Genomic DNA, 21,912 nt, shown 5'->3' with positions numbered 1-21,912 from the left:
CCGCCTCCTTCCCTTTACCATGTAGTACGAGAGCTGCAGGCTGGTCGGCTACGGAAACCCGCGCAAGGCTGGATAATAGACACCCTCCCAATGTCCTCAGCCTTCCCCTCACCCGGGGAGGGGAATTCTCACCCCCAAAACATCCATTCCCAACACCTCGCTTTGGGATAGGAGCGGCGCACGATGTGAAACAGGGACCGTGCTCATGTCCCCAATCCTCCCTTCACCCCAAACCACCACCCCCAGCTTACCTTGCAGTAGGAGATAGTTGTACGCTGCTCAGCTACGGAAGGCGTCGCGGACCCGCAGCCGGGTGCTTGGGGAGCGCGGGCTCGGTGCCAGGCAGCTGTGCCCAGGCGCCGGGCGAAGAGGCCTTCTCCCACCTCAGATCCCCGCTCCCGGCACAGGCGGCGCAGGGCCGAGCCACTGAGCAGCGAGCGCTCCAGCAGCCCGGATGCCTGCTCCCAGCCCCGTGGTCATGTTGGAGGCCGCTGGAGAACAGGAGGTTGTAGGGGTCCGGGAGCATGGTGCGATGATCCCCACTGCCGAACAGCTGGGTCCTCAGAACCCTCCCGGGAAAAGGGTTCCAGACAGCGGACTCGTCGTCGAGGGAGAGAGGGGGAAAGGCGTGAGTAGGAACAGGAGAGGAAGGGGATTGACTGAGAGGGAGAAAGAGACAGACTCTGTGTGTGTGTGAGAGAGAGGGGATTAAAAATGCAGTCTGATTGCGGATGGGTTGGGTTTAAACAGAGATTTTTAAACTGAGTTCAAAAAAACTCACAACGCTCCCTGCTGAGCGGGTGGAGAGGCTCGGATAGAGAGGAAGAGAGACACAGGGAACGGTGGGGGGTGGGAGAGACAAGTTCACAGGGAGAGACGGAGAGACAGGGGAGAGAGAACGGCAGAAGCACACGCAGAGGGAGCCAGATACCAGACGAGAGATGGAGAGGGGCGCACACATAGACAAAGAGACAGAGTGAGAGAGGAGAGAGACAGAAGTGCACAGCGAGGTGGCAGAGACAAGATGACAGAGAGAGACAGAGACATAGAGTGAGGCACACACAGAGAGATGGAGAGACAGAGATTGTGTGTGTGGCGGAGGGTGGGGTCGGAGAAAATGGGAGAGAGAGAGAGACAGAGTCGTCGAGTTGTACAGCAGGGAAACAGACCCATCAGTCCAACTCCTCTGGGCCGACCAGACACCGTAACTGACTAGTTCTGTTTGCCAGCCTGGAGCCCATATCCCTCCAGCCCCTTCCTATTCATGTGTCCCTGCAGGTGACTTCTCAATACTGTGAGTATAACAGCCTCTGCCACTCCTCTGGCAGTTCATGCCACACACAAACTACACTCGGGAGAACACGTTGGCGCCAAATCCATCTCCCATCCTCTGAGAAAAGGAACCGGAAATGACATCAACAACCCAAGGAAACCGGAACACTTAAAGAGAAGGCGGGACCTAACTCCAGCGCTTCCCCGGAGGCTCCCTGAAGATTTTACCCGGAATGGTGCCGAAACGTCTGCAAACTAACCTTCCAGCTCAGTGAGCAATCTTACATCCAGAACCTCAACCCTGAGCTACAAATCTTCTCAAAACTCGATAATGATTTGCCACTTGATTAACAGATGCATCCTTTTTTTAAAAAAAATAAACTTTCTTTGTTGGATGTATGACTGACTGACCAGTGTTTGTCGTCCTTCCTTAACTGAGCCTTGGGAGCTCTGCAGACCAATGCTATCAACGTGGATTTCACAAGCATCAAAATCTCCCCTCCCACCACTGCATCCCAAAACCAGCCCAGCTCGTCCCCTAATCTGTTCTTCCTCTTCCCGATTCCCTCCTCCCAGCTCAAGGCAAACCCCCATTCCCTACCTACTAACCTCTTCCCGCCCCCTTGACCTGTCCGTCCTCCCCACACTGACCTATCCCCTCCCTACCTCCACACCCACACTCACCTTGACTGGCTTCATGTCCGCCCCTTTTACTTAAGACCAGAAGACATCGGAGTGGAAGTAGGGCCATTCGGCCCATCAAGTCCACTCCACCATTTAAATCACGGCTCAGGGGCATTTCAACTCCACTTCCCTGAACTCTCCCCGTTGCCCTTGATTCCTCGTGAGATCAAGAATTAGTCGATCTCTGCCTGGAAGGCATCCAACGTCCTGGCCCCGACTGCACTCCGTGGCAATGATTTCCACAAGCCCGCCACTCTCTGGCTGAAGAAATGTCATCTCATTTCCGTTTCAAATTTACCCCCTCTAATTTTAAGGCTGTGCCCACGGGTCCTCGTCTCCCGGCCTCACGGAAACAACTTCCTAGCGTCCACCCCTTCCGAGGCAGACATTATGTTGTAAGTTTCTATTAGATCTCCCCTCAACCTTCTAAACTCTGATGAGTACAATCCCAGGATCCTTAGCCGTTCATCATATGTCAAACCTACCACTCCAGGGATCATCCGTGTGAATCTCCGCTGGACACGCTCCAGGGCTAGTATGTCCTTTCTGAGGTGTGGGGCTCAAAATTGGACACGGTATTCTAAATGGGGCCTAACTAGAGTTTTATAAAGCCTCAGAAGCACATCGCTGCTTTTATATTCCAACCCTCTTGCGATAAAGGACAACATTACATTCGCTTTCTTAATTACGGACTCTACCTGCAAGTTAACCTTGAGAGAATCCTGGACCAACACTTCTAGATTCCTTTGTACTTGAGCTTTACGAATTTTCTCACCATTTAGAAAATAGTCCATGCCCGTATTCTTTTTACCAAAGTGCAAAACCCCACATTTACTCACATTGAATTTCATCAGCCATTTCCTGGACCACTCTCCTCAACTGTCTAACTCTTTCTGCCGCCTCTCCACCTCCTCAGTACCACCTGCCTGTCCACCTATCTTCATATCATCGGAAAATTTCGCCAGAATGACCCCGCTCCCTTCATCCAGATCATCAATACGTAAGGTGAACAGCTGCGGCCCCGACACCGAAACCTGCGACACCAATCGTCACCGGTTGCCATGCCGAAAAACAGCCTTTTATCCCAACTCTCTGCCTTCTATCAGACAGCCAATCCTCAATCCAAGCCAGTAGCTCATCTCGAACACCATGGGCCCTCACCGTGCTCAGCGGCCTCCCGTGAGACACTTTTGTAAGGCCTTTTGGAAGTCTAGATAGATAACATCCACTGGGTTTCCCTGGGCTAACATACTTGTTACCTCTTCAAAGAATTCTAACAGGTTTGGCAGGCACGACCTCCCCTTACTACATCCATGCTGACTTGTTCTAATCTGACCCTGCACTTCCAGGAATTTCAAAATCTCATCCTTGACAATGATTCAAGAATTTTATCAACTACCGAGGTCAGGTTAATCGGCCTGTAATTTTCCACCTTTTGCCTTGATCCTTTCTTAAACAAGGGGGTTACAACTGCAATTTTCCAATCATCTGGGACTTACCCTGACTCCAGGGACTTTTGAAAGATCACATCCAAAGCCTCTGCTATTTCCTCAGCCACCTTCCTCAGAAATCTAGGATGTTGCCCTTTGGGGCCAGGAGATTTAGCAATTTTTCGACCTTTTAGCTTTTCTAGCACTTTCTCTTTTGTAATGCCTACCATACTCAACTTTGCCCCCTGACTCTCCCTAAGTGTTGGCATACTACTCATGTCTTCCACTGTGAAGACTGACGCAAAGTACTTATTAAGTCCTTCAGCTACTTCCTTATCTCCCATCACTAGCCTTCCAGCATCAATTTGGAGCGGCACACTGTCTACTTTTGCCTCATGTTTGTTTCTTATGTATTGAAAGAAGCTTTCACTGTGATTTCTAATATGACTAGCTAGCCTACCTTCATATTTGATCCTCTCCTTCCTTATTGCTCGTCTGTCTCCTCTGCACCTATCTTCCCCTCTGTCCATCTTCAATCTGCCTTCCCCCTCTCCCTGTTTATTTCAGAACTGTCTCCTCCTCCCTCTTTTCTGATGAAGGGTCTCTGCCCGAAATGTCAGCTTTTGTGTTCCTGAGATGCTGCTTGGCCTGCTGTGTTCATCCAGCTCCACACTTTGGTATCTTGGATTCTCCAGCATCTGCAGTTCCCATTTTCTTTTTATTTTGGGGGCAGCTGCTGTCAATACCCACCCAAACAAAAGCTTCATTTGTCATTTTCAAAATTGGAAAGAGCCCACAATCTGCTGAGTGAACAAAAAAAGTACCCATTTGCCTGTGACTCTCAGATGGATTTCTTTCCGATTTGTTTATTCTTTAATGAGACATAGCTGTTGCTGATTGTCCAGCATGAACTGACTTCTTGAACAGCTTCATGTTGCTGTACAGAGACCCACAATGCTGTTCCAAAAGAGATTACAAAGATTGACTCAGTAACAACCATTCATTTCCAAATAAGTTTGTGAGCAGCTTGGAGGTGATTTTTACTGGGGTTAGTGCTACCATGTCTGATGTCCTTGCCCTTGAAGATGAGTTTTCTAAGTCTGGAAAGGTGTGTGTCAGAATAGTGGGTAAAAAATGTGGCAGTGCATCTTGTACAGGGACACATTATTGTCTCTTGGAGTTGGCTGTGGAGAGAATGGATACGGTGCCAATCAAGGGGCTGCTTTGGCCTAGACTCAAGATTGTTTTCAGTGTTGTTGGATCTGCACCGTCATTGACACACTTCTGACTTGAGAATTGGAGGAGGGCTGCAGGCTTCGGAGTGTCAGCAGTTTCCACATCAAATCGCAGAGTCGTCTTGCTTTGTCTCTGAGTCTGTGGCCCCGAGTGATATCTAAAACCAGGTCATCTCTCTTGTGAGCTTGTTATTCTAAACTGGACATTGCGCTTTCTTTACTCAGAGAGTAGTAAGGGAATGGAATGCTTTGCTTGCAACGGTAGTAGATTCGCCAACTTTCGGTACATTTAAGTCGTCATTGGATAAGCACATGGACATACATGGAATAGTGTAGGTTAGATGGGCTTCAGATCGGCATGACAGGTCGGCACAACATCGAGGGCCGAACGGCCTGTACTGCGCTGTAATGCTCTATGTTCTAATGGTCTCTTCATTGTAGAAAAGAGGTGATTGCATTTGAGCATGTGTGGAGGACATTCATCAGGATGTTCTGAGGGAGTGAAGCATTTTAACTCGATGGAGAGTCTGGATAAGTTTGAGATAACAGGAACTGTCAATGCTGGAGTCTGAGATAACACAGCGTGGAGCTGGAGGAACACTGCAGGCCAGGCAGCATCACTGTTTTATCTGGATAAGGTTGGCTTGTTTTATTCCGAATAGGGAAGGTTGAAGAAGGTCCTGAAAAAATGGTCTGCATTCTGATGGGTCTAGGCGAGGGAAGCAGAACGACCATTCATGGGGTAGGAGGTCGGGGGTGCGGGGGGACGGGGGGGAAGAGATACATACATTTAAGCTAAAAGGCTCAGAAGGAATTTCAGGAAAGAAAAGACACCCAGAAGGTGCTGGGGGTTTGGAATTCATTGTCTGGGACTTTAGTTGAGGTGGTGGATAATCTTTTCACATTAAAGAAAAAGGGTTGGTACAGCACTTAAAATGAAATAACATTCAAGGCAACGGGCCTATTGCTAAAACATGAGCCGAATGTGAACTTAGTGTGGCTTCAGTGGTTACAGACACAATGGAATGAAGTGCTTGTTCAATTCACACAGATGATCCCTGGAATGGTAGGCTTAACCTACAATGAATGGCTAAGGATCCTGGGATTGTACTCACTACAGTTTTGAAGGTTGAGGGGAGAACTAATAAAAACTTACAAGATAATGTATGGTTTAGAAGAGGTGGACGCTAGGAGGTTGTTTCCGTTAGCAGGGGAGACGAGGACCCGTGGGCACAGCCTTAAAATTCGAGGGGTTCAATTTAAAACTGAAATCAGACGACATTTCTTCAGGCAGAAAGTGGTGGGCTTCATTGCCGCAGAGTGCAGTGCAGGCCGGGATGTTGGACGCCTTCAAGGCAGAGATCGACAAATTCTTGATCTCAAAAGGAATCAAGGGCTACGCGGAGAGTGCAGGGAAGTGGTGTAAAAATGCCAATCAGCCATGATTTAAATGGTGGAGTGGACTTGATGGGGCGAATGGCCTTACCTCCACTCCTATGTCTCATGGCCTTATGGTCGAATTCTGGAGAATTCTCTTATTCTATGATTCTGGAGCAGGGGACAGTGAGTGGACAGCACAGGACAGTTCACCTAACTTCTCCTTCACCAATCTTCTATCTGCCTCCCCACTTCTCCCTATTTTTTTCAGAATCCCCTTCTCCTCCCCCATTTTTGAAGAAGGGTCTCGACCCGAAACGTCAGCTTTCTTGCTTCTCTGATGCTGCTCGGCCCGCTGTGTTCATCCAGTTCTACACCTTGTTCTCTCAGATTCTCTAGCATTGGCAAGTTCCTACTATCTCTTGAGGAAGCTTACTTGTTTTTGCACCCAAACTGTGGTGAGAATGTGGAACGCACCGACTGTGTGGGTGGTAGAGTCAGAAACCATGATAACATTTAACAAGTCTTTGATTGGGCATTTGCGATGCCAAGGCATACAAGGCTCTGGGTCGAGAGCTGGGAAATGTGATGAGAATAGTTCGGGACTTGCATCTTGTGAGGGCACATACAATTTGCTGAAGGGTCTGTTCCATTGCCATAGCACTCTATTATGCTGTCCCTCAATGATCCTGTGACAAGTAAGTGAAGGTTTACAGAAACAGATAGTTTTAAAGGACAATGCCAAGAGGAAAAGTGATGCACAGTCAAAGTGCATGTAAGAATTTAACCAAGGATTAACACCACTGAAGAACTGGAATTTGTGCCAATGCACCAAACCTGCAGATGAAAATGCAGTGTCCAGTTTTATTGCAAACTGCAACAACCACCAGTTAGTAACATGATCAATGGAAATATCTGAATGCCTGTTCTTGTGATCTCAAGCATTTACCTGCGTCGAGTGAAATCCACCACCATAGTTCTGTTGCATCGTTAGCCACCTCGCAATCGGTGTTGCATAGTCAGTATCATTCCTTGACAACGCTTGAAGCAAGGCATAAGCAGTGGTTTCCACAGTCATCGCAGAAGCCTGTGCTGCTTCAATTGGATACGGCTTCTCGTCCTCCAACAATGGAGGCTTTCCAGGAACCAACATCAGAATCTGTCATTTGTTAAAGGGATTAGCTAAGAATAAAGTTTACATCATATAGATTTTTGTTTGCATTTCACCAACACAACAATGGTTTTGCTGGTCAAGATCCAGCATTATCTCACCACTGATGTCTATAACATTCTCCATACTTTCCGCTCAGTGATGGGTCCTTTTGTTTGGGAAAAATAGGCACCTTCAAATGCAAATGAATCAAAGTGAGCTTTAGTTTCTCATCAGGCTACATGGCAGTTATTACAAGATGTTATGAACAAAAGGTGAAGGAGCAGATGAAACCATTCACCAGTCTGGATGATCTCCTTGCCCTCATCCTGAGGAGGCATCACAGATCTTAACTTACACGCAATTCAAATTATTTCATGCAATGACAAGACTGAATGTTCCGGATACTGCAAATGCCATGGCACCTGGCAGCATCCCACAAACTGTACTGGAACAATGTGCCCCAAGGTCGCCACACCAACAGTAAATGTTTTCCAGTACATTTTTAAACACTTGCAACACTCACATTTCATTGAAAGATGACCTATCACGCAATCGGCAGACAAATTGTCCTGACCAATTATGACCTCAATGTATTCTCAATCATCAGCAAAGTAATGCAACATCTGGATGACAGTGCTGTCAAACAGCTGCACACTAAGGTTCAGTTTACTTTTCGTCATGCCACACTTCTCGTAACCTCGTTCAGGATTTACCACAAATATGATCAGAGATCCTGAGCTTGAAAAGGAAGGAAAGTGCAATCTGTCATTTCCACCAAGGCAACTTCTGATTGAATGTGGTGTGAAGCAGAGGAATAGAAAATTGAGTCAGTGGCATTCACTGGATACCTGCACTGGTTGAAGTCATGTCTTCATTTGAACCAAAGTGCAGACATGAATGTTCATTGAATATTGTCCAGGTGTCCAGCAGAATTCATGACTTTTCCAACAGTGAAGTCAACGATGAGAAAATACAGTGAGACTTGGACAACGATCAGGCTTGGCCTGATAAACGATAAGTAACATTCGCACCATACAAGTGCGAAGCAGCAATCAGCTCCAACAAGAGCGAATATGGCCATATCACAAAATTCCATGTCCTTACCCTCACATCATCCTTACATTTTTATTAAACGTGCAAGTGTTATCCAAGCCATGCAGGGTAATGGGCCAGGTGTTGGAAATGAGGTTAGAACAATTCAGTGCTTGTCTTTGACTCTCACAGAATCCGTGAGCTTAAGAATTTAATTCTCCTGTACTGTAGCCCACTGAGGTGCTTGGCTATCCACTTAATCAAGGTTAACACTGATCTAAAACTAAACTGGAACGGTTATATAATCAGCAGCTGCCAGGTCCGTGGTACAAACCGCCCTGCTGTGGGACAGGGTCAGGCAAATCCAAGTGAGTGATCGTGGTTGGAGACTCATTCGTTGGGGGCATAGTTTCTGTAGCCACATTTGAGATACCAGGGCTGTGCGTTGCTTCCCTGGTCCCAAGGTCAAGGACATCTCTGAGTGGTTGCAAGAAATTCTTAAGGGGGAGGGTGAGCAGCCAGAGGCCATTGTGCACATTGGTACCAATGACGTAGGTAGAAAGAGGGATGAGATCCTGTGGACTGTGTACAAGGAGTTAGCAAAGAGGCTGAAAGGCAGGACCTAGAGGGTAATAATTTATGGGTTGCCACGAGTGCCACATGTTAGTGAGTTAAGTCAGAGAAAGATAGGTGAGATGAATGCATTGGTTAAGGAGCTGGTACTGGGGGCAGGCTTTCAGGTTCATGGATAATTGCGACCGCTTCTTGGGCAAGGGGTGACCTGTGTAAGAGGGATGGGTTGCACCTAAACTGAACGGGAACAAATACCCTCACAGGGAGGTTTGCTCGTGCTACTTGGGAGGATTTAAAGACCGGGAGGCAGCTGGGAACCAGAGCAGCAGGTCAGCAAGTAGATGAATTGATGGCAGGTACATGCTAGGACCAATAAATCAGAAAAGAATGGCAGTCAGAGACAGGTTCATGAACATGATGGCACGAACAAGCTGAAATATGTTTATTTCACTGCAAGGAGTATTACAGGTAAGGCAGATGAGCTTAGAGCCTGGATCCGTACATGGGACTCTGATGTTGAGGCCATTACAGAGGCTTGGTTGAGACAGAGACCGGACTGGGTGCTCAATGTTCCAGGGTTTCATTGTTTTCGACAAGATAGAGGGGAAGATAAAAGAAGGAGGTGCACTCCTAACCTGTGGGAAATGTTACATCTGTACCTAGAAAGGACATTCTGGAGGGCTTGCCCACTGAGGCAATAGAGGTCGCGTTCAAAAATAAGATAGACACAATCACTCTGATCAGATTAAACTAATAGCCTGCTCCCCTGTTGCCACTGACACACTGAGGAACAAATATGTAGGCAGCTTTTGAAACAATGCAATAAGTCAGAGTTGTCACAGTCAGTGAATTTAACCTCCCCGGTATTGACTGGGACTCCCTTACAACAAGAGTTTAAATGAGGCTGAATTTGTTAAGTCTATCCAAGAGAGTTTCTTGACACAGTATGTGGATAGAAGATGAGCCATACTGGACTTTGTCCTGGTCAGGTAACTGGTGAGAAGGGTGGGAAAGCATTTTGGAAATAGTGATCACAACTCCTTAAATTTTAAGATTGCTGTGAAGAAGTATAAGTCAGGACCTTGGGGGAGAGTAAATTATATCAATTTTAGGTAGGAGCTGGGGAGTGTTAATTGGGAGGAGCTGTCACATTTGCCATATGGGAATTGTTTAAAGGCCTGCTTATGAGTTTAGGATCAGGAAGGAGGAAGGACAAGGATGGCAAGGTAAAAGACCCTTGGATAATTGGGGAGGTTGTGAAGTTAGTCAAAAGGGAAAAACAAAAATATGTCAGGTTTAGGAAGCTAAAATCGAACAGGGCTGACATAAAGAAAGCAGAAAAAGAAAGGCGATCAAATGACCTTGGCAAGGAGGGTTGAAGGAAATCCCAAGGCATTCTGTGCATACATCAAAAACAAGGGGATAAATAGTGAGAAAGTAGGACCATTCAGGATAAAGGAGGGAACTTGTGTTTGGAAGCAGAGGATGTGGGCAAGATCCGAAATTAAGTCCGTGCATCACTATTCACTCAGGCGAAGGGTGTGGAGGATAGTGGGATTTGTGTGGAGCATGCTCATCTGATAACAGCATTTTGAAATCAAGAAAGAGCATTAAGGTGGATAAGTCCTCAGGGCCCAATGGTATCTCCTCAAGGTTTTTGAGCGAGGTGAGAGAAGAGATTGTCGGGGCATTCAGCAATATCTTTGTATCCTTGGTTGCCACTGGAGGGGTACTGGAGGATTAGCAAGTTGCTAAATGTTCTTCTTCTGTTCAAGAAGGAAAATAGGGTCAATCCAGGAAACTATAGACTAGCGAGTTTCTCATCGTTCATTGGAAGCTATTGGAGAGAATTCTTAGGGATTGTATTTATCAGTATTTGGAACAGCATGGCCTCATTAGGGACAGTCAGCATGGCTTTGTGCAGGGCAGGTCATGTCTTCCTAACTTGACTGAATTTTTTGAGGAGGTGACGAATGTGATCAATGAAGGTAGAGCAGTGGATATTGTCGACATGGATTTTAGCAATACTTTCAACAAGGTGCCTCATGATAGGATCATCCAGAAAATTAAGATGCACCGAGTCAATGGTGGCTTGGATGCTTGGATTCAAACTGGCTTGCCCAGAGAAGACAGAGGCAAGAGGTGGAATGGTGCTTTTCAGGCTGTAGATCCAGGACGATTGGTGTTCCGCAGGAATCTGTGCTGGGACCTCTGCTGTTTGTGGTCTATACAAAATGACTGAGGTGAAAATATAGATGTATGGGTTAGCAAGTTTGCAGACAATAGAATGATTGGGAGAATCGGGATGAGTGTAGACGTCATAAAAGGATACAGATCAGTTGCAGAAACGGCAAGTGGATTTTAATCCATTAAATGTGAGATGCTCCACTTTGGGAAATCAACTATTACAGAAAAATATACAGTAAATGGCACCCCTCAGTGCAGAATTGTTAAGGTGGGGATGCAGGTGCACTCAATCTGTTCATTGAGAACTATCGACGTGCTATCACCTCAATTTCTCTGTTCCCTGCACCAAACCCAACCTACGTCCTGCCCAACTGACTGCCCTCCACGCACTCATATCTCACCCTGACTTTGTTATTAAGCCTGCCGATAAGGTGGTGCTGTTGTGGTCTGGTGAGCTGAAGTCTACCTTGCAGAGGCTGAGCGCCAGCTCTCAGATACCTCCTCCGACTTCTCCTGGGCCATGACCGCACTGGGCCATTGTATCTACTACAGTAACTGATCTTGGTCTATCTGGTGATCTTCCCCCTCTGTTTCCAAGCTGAAAGGCCACAGCTCCCCACAGGTTGCTCCTACGTCCCCCTAAAAATCCACAAATGAGACTGTCCTGGCAGACCCATTGTTTCAGCCTGTTCCTGCCCCACAGAACTCATCTCTTCCGACCTTGACTCAATCTTCTGTCAACTGGTCCAAGCACTGCCCACGTACATCCAGAAATACTCTGACATTTTACGCAGTTTTAAAAACATCAGTTTGCCGGTTCCAGCTGCGTCTTCTTTACCATGAACGTGTAATTCCTTTACACATCCATTCCCCACCAGGAGGTTCTTAGGGCTGTCCCCTTCTTCTTGGAGCAAAGACCTGAACATTCCCCTCCCACCACCACCCTCCTCCACTTGGTCGACCTCATCCTCACCCTCAACAACTTGTTGTTTAACTCCTCTCATTTTCTTCGGGTAAGAGGAGCAGCTCCGGGCACCTGCGTGGGCCCGAGTTAAACCTGTCTCTTCACGGGGTACGTGGAACATTCCCACCCACAACACTTTCTCCGATACATCAATGATATCATCCGGCTGCTTCTCTCTCTCGTCTGAAATTGGAAAACTTCATCAACTTCGCCTCCAATTTCCATCCTGCCCTCACTTTCACCTGCTCTACCTCTGACTCTACCCTTCCCTTCCTCAACATTTCTGCTTCCATTCCTGGGGGTAGGCTTCGCACGAATATCCATTACAAACTCTCTGACTCTCACAGCTACCTGGTCTATATATCCTCACACCCCACTTTCTGTAAAGACTCCAACCTCTTATCTCACTTCCTCCATCTCCATCGAACATGTTCTCATGAGGCCAACATCAACAAGGGAGCCTCCAAAATGTCCATCTTCTTCCTCAACTGAGGATTCTCCGGCTCCGTGGTCGACAGGGCCCTCAACTGTGTCCAACCCAGCACTTCTGCCCTCACCTTTTCTCTTCCCTCCCAAGATAGCAATAAGGTTCCACTTGACCTGACCTATCAACCCACATGCCCACATCCATACCAACCTCAGGCACCATTTCCACCACCACCAGCAGGATGCCGCCACCAGACACATATTCCCCTCCCCTCCCTTATCCGCCTTAACCGGATCACCAGGAGGAAATGCAAGCAGAACGGGGAGAACGTGCAAACTTCGCACAGACAATTGCCCGAGGCTGCAGTGCGAACCACTGAGCCACCGTGCTGCCCAGAATCTTGGTGGTGTGGATGAGCAGAGAGATCTCGGTGTCCATGTGCGTAGATCCCTGAAAGTTGCCACGCAGATTGATAGGCTTGTTCAGAAGGCGTACGGCGTGTTAGGTTTTATTGGTACAGAGATTGAGTTTCGGAGCCATGAGGTCATGTTGCAGCTGTACAAAACACTGGTGCGGCCGCGCTTGGACTATTGCGTACAGTTCTGATCGCCACATTATCGGAAGGACTTGGAGGGGGTTTATTAGGATCTTGTCTGGTGTGGAAGGAAGGTCTTATGAGGAAAAGCTTCGGGACTTGAGGCTGATTTTGTCAGAAGAAGGTGAAGAGGCAACTTAATAGAGACATACAAGATAATCAGAGGATTAGATAGGTGGACAGCGATAGTCTTTTTCCTCGATGGTGATGGTGAGCACGAGTGGAGATAGGTTTAAATTGAGGGGAGACAGATATGGGACACATGTCAGAGGGAGGTTCTTTATTCAGAGAGTAGTATGGGTGCGGAATGCCCTGCCTGCAACAGGAGTAGATTGCCAAGTTTAAGGGCATTTAAATGAACATTGCTAAATATGTGGATGGTAATGGAATAGTGTCGGTTTGATGGGCTTCAGGTTGGATTCACAGGTTGGCGCAACATCGAGGGCCGAAGGGCCTGTCCTGCGCTGTAATGTTCTCTGTTCTATGTCATAATACTTCAGTGAATTCTGGTTACCCTGCCGTAGGAAGAATGCTGTTAAACTATACAGAGTGCAAAAATAATTACAAAAGGTCATTGCCGGGACTGGAGGGTTTATGAGGAGTGGTGGATAGGCTCGGACTTTTTCCCTGGAGTATCGGAGACGAAGGGGTGACTTCCAGAGGTGTAAAAAATCATGATGGGCATTGATAAGGGGAATAACCAAGGTAGGGGAGTCCAAAGCTCGAAGGGAGTAGGTTCAAATGTGAAAGGGGAAAGATTTAAAAGTGACCCGACCAGCAACTTTTCCCACACAGAGGGTGGTGCGTGAATGCAATGAGCTGCCAACAGACGTGGTAGAGGCAGATAAAATTTCTGTATTTAAAAGACATTTGGACAGGTACACAATGAGGAAAGGTTCAGACGGATACCAAACGCAGGCAAATGGGACCGGTTAAGTTTGGGACACCTGATCAGTACAGATGATTAGGAGTGAGGGTCCTGATTCTGTGCTGTATGACTCTATGAATCTATGACTGAAGAGCTAACTAGGTGTGTGGATGAGGGCAATGCATTTGACACAGTCTACTTGGGCTTCAGCAGAGCTTTTGACAAGATTCCCCATTTGAAGACTGTTAGAACAGGAAACAGTCCATGGGATCCGAGGACACATGTGCACAGGAAATCATAACTCATGTCATTTGAATGAGTTTTTTAAAGTAGTAATGAAGAGCATTGATTAAGGCAGAAACATGGACGTATATGGGTTTCAGTAAGGCGTTCAAGAAGGTTCCTCACAGTAGTCCAGTAGGGAAGTTAAATCACACGGAGCACAGGGAGAGCTAGCCATAGAAGATAGAACATAGAACATTACAGCACAGTACAGGCCCTTCGGCCCTCGATCTTGTGCTGACCTGTCATGCCGATCTCAAGCCCATCTAACCTGCACTATTCCATGTACGTCCATATGCTTGTCCAATGACCACTTAAATGTACCTGAAGTTGGCGAATCTACTACCGTTGCAGGCAAAGCGTTCCATTCCCTTACTACTGTCTGAGTAAAGAAACTACCTCTGACATCTGTCCTGTATCTTTCACCCCTCAATTTAAAGCTCTGCCCCCTCGTGCTCGCCATCACCATCCTAGGAAAAAGGCTCTCCCGATCCACCCTATCTCACCCTCTGATTATTTTATATGTTTCAATTAAGTCACCCCTCAACCTTCTTCTCTCTAATGAAGACAGCCTCAAGTCCCTCAGCCATTCCTCGTAAGACCTTCCCTCCATACCAGGCAACATCCTCGTAAATCTCCTCTGCACCCTTTCCAAAGCTTCCACATCCTTCTTATCATGCGGTGACCAGAACTGGATACAATACTCCAATGCGGCCGCACCAGAGTTTTGTACAGCTTCACCATAACCTCTCGGTTCCGGAACTCGATCCCTCCATTAATCAAAGCTAAAACACCGTATGCCTTCTTAACAGCCCTGTCAACCTGGGTGGCAACTTTCAAGGATCTGTGTTCATGGACACCGAGATCTCTCCGCTCATCTATACTACTAAGAATCTTACCATTAGCCCTGTACTTTGCCTTCTGGTTACTCCTGCCGAAGTGCATCACCTCACACTTGTCTGCATTAAACTCCATTTGCCACCTCTCAGCCCAGCTCTGCAGCTTATCTGTGTCTCTCTGCAACCAATCCTTTGTCACTATCCACAACTCCACCTATCTTAGTGTTGTCTGCAAATTTACTAACTCATCCTTCACTGCCCTCATCCAGGTCATTTATAAAAATGACAAACAGCAGTGGACCCAACACCGACCCTTGCGGTACCACCAGAAACTGGCCTCCAGGATGAACGTTTCCCATCTACTACCACCCTCTGTCTTCTTTCAGCAGGCCAATTTCCGATCCAAACTGCTATATCTCCCACAATTCCATTCCTCTGCATTTTGTACAATAGTCTGTTATGGGGAACCTTATCGAACGCCTTGCTGAAATCCATATACTCCACATCAACCGGTTTACTCTCATCTACCTGTTTGGTCACCTTCTCAAAGAACTCAATAAGGTTTGTGAGGCACGACCTACCCTTCACAAAACTGTGCTGACTATCCCGAATCAATTTATTCTTTTCTAGATGATTATAAATCCTGTCCCTTAGAACCTTTTCCAACACTTTACCAACAACTGAGGTAAGGCTCACTGGCCGATAATTACCAGGGTTGTCTCTACTCCCCGTCTTGAACAGGAGAACCACAATTGCTATCCTCCAGTCATCTGGCACTATTCCTGCAGACAATGACGAGTTAAAGATCAATGCCAAAGGCTCGGCAATCTCCTCCCTGGATTCTCAGAGGATCCGAGGATAAATCCCATCTGGCCCAGGGGTCATAGCTATCTTCACCCTCTGTCGGATTTCAAATACCTCTTCCTTGTGAACCTCAATCCCACCTAGTCCAGTAGCCTGTATCTCTGTATTCTCATTGACAACATTGTCGTTTTCTGGAGTGAATACTGTTGAAAAATATTCATTTCACGCTTCCCCTATCTCATCTGACTCCACACACAACTTCCCACTACTATCCTTGATTGGGCCTAATCTTACTTTTCTCATTCTTTTATTTCTTAAATACCGATAGAAAACCTTACGGTTTACCCTGATCCTATCCGCCAACAACTTCTCAAGTCTCCTCCTGGCTCTTCTGAGCTCTCTCTTTCGGTCTTTCCTGGCTACCTTGTAACCCTCAAGCACCCTAACTGAGCATTCACATCTTCTCGTAACAGAAGCCTTCTGCTTCCTCTTGACCAGAGATTCCACTTCCTTCGTAAACCACGGCTCCCGCGCTCTACAGCTTCCTCCCGGCCTGACAGGTACATACTTATCTAGGACACACAGGAACTTTTCCTTGAATAAGCTCTACATTTCTACTGTGCCCATCCCTTGCAGTTTCCTTCCCCATCCTATGCTCCCAAAATCTTGCCAAATCTCATCGGAATTGTCTTTCCCCCAGATATAACTCTTGCCCAGTGGTGTACACCTCTACCTTTCCATCACGAAAGTAAACATAACAGAATTGTGATCGCTGAGGTTGGCAGTTTATTATCTTAGAATTGTGATCGCTATCACCAAGGTGATCACCTACTTCCAAATCTAACACCTGGCCAGGCTCATGACCCAGTTCCAAATCTGATGCGGTCACTGCACTCAAATGTCATTAGTCACTACATCCCACTTCCCTCAGTCACTGCATCCCACTTCACTCAGTCACTGCACCCCAAGGCCCGTCAGGCACTGCATCCCTATTACCTCATTCACTCCTTCCCATTACGTCAGTCACTGCATCCCATTTCACTCAGTCACTACATCCCACTTCACTCAGTCACTGCCTCCCATTACCCTCAGTCACTGCATCCCATTTCCCACGGTCACATCATCCCATTTCACTCAGTGACGGCATCCCATTTCACTCAGTCACTGCCTCCCATTTCACTCAGTCACTGCCTCCCATTTCAGTGAGTCACTGCCTCCCATTTCAGTGAGTCACACCCTCCCATTTCAGTGAGTCACACCCTCCCATTTCAGACAGTCACTGCATCCCATGTCCCCAGAGTCACTGCGTCCCATTACACTCGGGCACTGCATCCTATTTCCCTCAGTCACTGCATCACATTTCACTCAGTCTCTGCTTCCAATTTCCCTCAGTCACTGCGTCCCAGTTCACTCAGTCAGTGTTTCCCATTACACTCAGTCACTGCGTCCCATTTCCCTCAGTCACTGCAAACCATTTCTGACAGTCACTGCAACCCATTTCACACAGTCACTGCATCTCCTTCCCCTCAGTCACTGCATCTCATTTCCCTCAGTCACTGCATCGCATTGTCCTCAGTCACGGCGTCCCATTTCACTCAGTCACTGCCTCCCACTTCACGCAGTCACTGCCTCCCACTTCACGCAGTCACTGCCTCCCACTTCAGTCAGTCACTGCATCCCATTTCAGTCAGTCACTGCATCTCATTTCAGTCAGTCACTGCATCCCATTTCACTCAGTCTCAGCATCCCATATCACTCAGGCACTGCATCCCATTTCCATCAGTCACTGCATCCCATTTCCTTCAGTCACTGCATCCCTTCTAACGGAGACAGTGAATCCTATTCAACTGCAACAGTGAATCCATTTCGATCATCACCACACCCAATTCCCCACAGTCACGGCATCACATTACACTCAGTCACTGCATCCCATTACAGTCAGTCACTGCATCCTATTTCCCTCAGTCACTGCGTCCCATTTCACTCAGTCAGTGCATCCCATTTCCCTCAGTCAGGGCGTCCCATTTCACTCAGTCACTACATCCCATTTCACGCAGCCACTGCATCCCATTTCACTCAGCCACTGCACCCCATTACACTCAGTCACTGCATCCCATTACCGTCAGCCACTGCATCCCATTTCACTCAGTCATTGCATCCCATTTCCCTCAGTAACTGCATCCCATTTCATTCAGTCACTGCACCCCAGTTCACTCAGTCAGTGCATCCCATTTCCCTCAGTCACTGCAACCTATTTCCCACAGTCACTGCATCTGCTTTCCCTCAGTCACAACATCCCAATTCACTGAGACAGTGAATCTCATTGAACTGAAATGGTGCAGCCCCTTACCCTCAGTCACAGCATTCCATTTCCCAGAGTCACTGCATCTCCTTTCCCTCAGTCACTGCATCTCATTTCCCTCAGTCACTGCATCCCATTTCACTCAGCCACTGCATCCCATTTCACTCAGCCACTGCATCCCATTTCACTCAGCCACTGCATCCCATTTCACTCAGCCACTGCATCCTTTTTCACTCAGTCACTGCATCCCATTTGACTCAGTCACTGCATCCTATTTAACGGAGACGTTGAATCCTATTCAACTGAGACAGTGCATCCATTTCCATCAGTCACCGCACCCGATTCCCGACTGTCACCGCATTCCATTTCCCTCAGTCACCGCATCCCATTTCCCTCAGTCACCGCATCCCATTTCACTCAGTCACGCATCCCATTTCCATCAGTCACTGCACCCCATTTCACTCTGTCACTGCATCACATTACCCTCAGTCACTGCATCACATTACCCTCAGTCACGGCATCCAATTACCCTCAGTCACGGCATCCCATTTCACTCAGTCACTGCATGCATTTCCCACAGTGACGGCATCTCCTTTCCATCAGTCAACGCATCACATTTCACTCAGTCACTGCATCCCATTTCATTCAGTCACTGCATCCATTTCCCCACAGTCTCCGCATCACATTTCACAGAGACACGGCGTCCCATTTCACTTCGCCACTGCAACCCGTTACCCTCAGTCACAGCATCCTGTTTCCACAGTCACTGCATCTCCTTTCCCCAATCACTGCATCCCATCTCCACGGTCACTTGCACCCATTTCATTCAATCACTGCATCCCATTTCCAAAAGTCACTGCATCCTATTTCCCTCAGTAACTGCATCCCATTTCCCTCAGTCACTGCATCCCATTTCCCTCAGTCAGTGCATCCCATTTCCCTCAGTCAGTGCATCCCATTTCACTCAGTCACTGCATCCCATTTGCATCAGACACTGCATTCAATCTCCATCAGTCACTGCATCCCACTTCACACAGTCATTGCATCCCATTTCACTCAGTCACTGCATCCCATTTCCCACAGTCACTGTATCTCACTTCACTCATTCACTGCATCCCATTTCCCACAGTCACAGCATCACATTTCACACAGTCACTTCATCTCGTTTCCCACAGTCACTGCATCCCATTTCCCACAGTCACTGCATCTCCTTTCCCTCAGTCACTGCACCTCATTTCCTCACTCAGTGCAACCCATTTCCCACAGTCACTGCAACCCATTTCCCACAGTCACTGCATCCCATTTCACCCAGTCACTGCATCACATTTCACTCAGCCACTGCATCCCATCTCACTCAGCCACTGCACCCCATTTCACTCAGTCACTGCATCACATTATCCTCAGTCACTGCATCACATTACCCTCAGTCACGGCATCCAATTACCCTCAGTCACTGCATCTCACTTCACTCATTCACTGCAACCCATTTCCCACAGTCACTGCATCCCATTTCCCTCAGTCACTGCATCCCATTTCACCCAGTCACTGCATCACATTTCACTCAGCCACTGCATCCCATTTCACTCAGCCACTGCATCCCATTTCACTCAGTCATTGCATCCCATTTCACTCAGTCACAGCATTCCATTTGACTCAGTCACTACATGCGATTTAACGGAGACAGTGAATCCTATTCAACTGAGACAGTGCATCCATTTCCCTCGGTCACCGCACCCTATTCCCCTCAGTCACCGCATCCCATTTCACTCAGTCACGGCATCCCATTTCACTCAGTCACGGCATCCCATTTCACTCAGCCACTGCATCACATTTCACTCAGCCACTGCATCACATTTCACTCAGTGACTGCATCCCATTTCACTCAAACAGTGCCTCCCATTTTCCTCAGTCACTGCAACCCATTTCCCACAGTCACTGCGTCTCCTTTCCCTCAGTCACAGCATCTCATTTCACTCAGTCAGCGCATCCCATTTCCCTCAGTCACTGCATCCCATTTCACTCAGCCACTGCTTCCCATTTCACTCAGCCACTGCATCCCATTTCACTCAGCCACTGCTTCCCATTTCACTCAGCCACTGCTTCCCATTTCACTCAGCCACTGCTTCCCATTTTACTCAGCCACTGCATCCCATTTCACTGAGCCACTTTAATACAGTCAACACGGCTTTGTGAGGGGTAGGTCATGCCTTACAAACCTTATCGAGTTTTTTGAGGATGTGACTAGAAAGGTTGATGAGGGTCGAGCTGTGGATGTGGTGTATATGGACTTCAGTAAGGCATTTGATAAGGTTCCCCATGGTAGGCTCATTCAGAAGGTCAGGAGGAATGGGATACAGGGGAGCTTAGCTGCTTGGATACAGAATTGGCTGGCCAACAGAAGACAGCGAGTGGTAGTAGAAGGAAAATATTCTGCCTGGAAGTCAGTGGTGAGTGGAGTTCCACAGGGCTCTGTCCTTGGGCCTCTACTGTTTGTAATTTTTATTAATGACTTGGACGAGGGAATTGAAGGATGGGTCAGCAAGTTTGCAGACGACACAAAGGTCGGAGGTGTCGTTGACAGTGTAGAGGGCTGTTGTAGGCTGCAGCGGGACATTGACAGGATGCAGAGATGGGCTGAGAGGTGGCAGATGGAGTTCAACCTGGATAAATGCGAGGTGATGCATTTTGGAAGGTCGAATTTGAAAGCTGAGTACAGGATTAACGATAGGATTCTTGGCAGTGTGGAGGAACAGAGGGATCTTGGTGTGCAGATACATAGATCCCTTAAAATGGCCACCCAAGTGGACAGGGTTGTTAAGAAAGCATACGGTGTTTTGGCTTTCATTAACAGGGGGATTGAGTTTAAGAGTCGTGAGATCTTGTTGCAGCTCTATAAAACTTTGGTTAGACCGCACTTGGAATACTGCGTCCAGTTCTGGGCGCCCTATTATAGGAAAGATGTGGACGCTTTGGAGAGGGTTCAGAGGAGGTTTACCAGGATGCTGCCTGGACTGGAGGGCTTATCTTATTTAGTTGACTGAGCTCGCTCTCTTTTCATTGGAGAAAAGGAGGAGGAGAGGAGATCTAATTGAGGTATACAAGATAATGAGAGGCATAGATAGAGTTGATAGCCAGAGGCTATTTCCCAGGGCAGAAATGGCTAGCACGAGGGGTCATAGTTTTAAGCTGGTTGGTGGAAAGTATAGAGGGGATGTCAGAGGCAGGTTCTTTACGCAGAGAGTTGTGAGAGCATGGAATGCGTTGCCAGCAGCAGTTGTGGAAGCAAGGTCATTGGGGTCATTTAAGAGACTGCTGGACATGTATATGGTCACAGAAATTTGAGGGTGCATACATGAGGATCAATGGTCGGCACAACATTGTGGGCTGAAGGGCCTGTTCTGTGCTGTACTGTTCTATGTTCTATGTTCTATGTTCTATGTTCATCATATTCACGCAGTCATTGCATCCCATTTCACTCAGTCACAGCATTCCATTTGACTCAGTCACTGCATGCTATTTAACGGAGACAGTGAATCCTATTCAACTGAGACAGTGCATCCATTTCGCTCAGTCACCGCACCCTATTCCCCTCACTCAGAGCATCCCATTTCACTCAGTCACTGCATCCCATTTCACTCAGCCAGAGCATCCCATTACCCTCAGTCACTGCATCACATTTCCCTCAGTCACTGCATCTCATTTCCCTCAGTCACTGCATCGCATTGTCCTCAGTCACGGCGTCCCATTTCACTCAGTCACTGCCTCCCACTTCACGCAGTCACTGCCTCCCATTTCAGTCAGTCACTGCATCCCATTTCAGTCAGTCACTGCATCTCATTTCAATCAGTCACTGCATCCCATTTCACTCAGTCACAGCATCCCATATCA

The 21,912-nt window shown here is 47.5% G+C and overlaps 2 protein-coding genes across 2 annotated transcripts in view; both read right to left on the bottom strand.

Annotated features, from left to right (window-relative positions):
- The window catches only part of LOC132209460 (uncharacterized), a 277,592-nt gene extending 270,576 nt beyond the window's left edge, over positions 1-7,016 (bottom strand). Inside the window, exon 1 of the mRNA XM_059644518.1 lies at positions 6,948-7,016. Within this exon, the coding sequence (XP_059500501.1) occupies positions 6,948-6,986 (39 nt within the window). The 5' untranslated portion in view covers positions 6,987-7,016. The remainder of the gene's footprint in view (positions 1-6,947) is intronic.
- Positions 1-21,912, bottom strand: part of LOC132209459 (utrophin-like) — a 134,228-nt gene that overhangs the window by 46,200 nt on the left and 66,116 nt on the right. The window lies entirely within an intron of this gene.

This window comes from Stegostoma tigrinum, unplaced genomic scaffold (assembly GCF_030684315.1).
Source record: "Stegostoma tigrinum isolate sSteTig4 unplaced genomic scaffold, sSteTig4.hap1 scaffold_96, whole genome shotgun sequence".
NCBI classification, from domain to species: domain Eukaryota; kingdom Metazoa; phylum Chordata; class Chondrichthyes; order Orectolobiformes; family Stegostomatidae; genus Stegostoma; species Stegostoma tigrinum.
The sequence above is the reverse complement of the archived record's forward strand: the minus strand, read 5'-3'. Positions and strand labels throughout refer to the sequence as shown.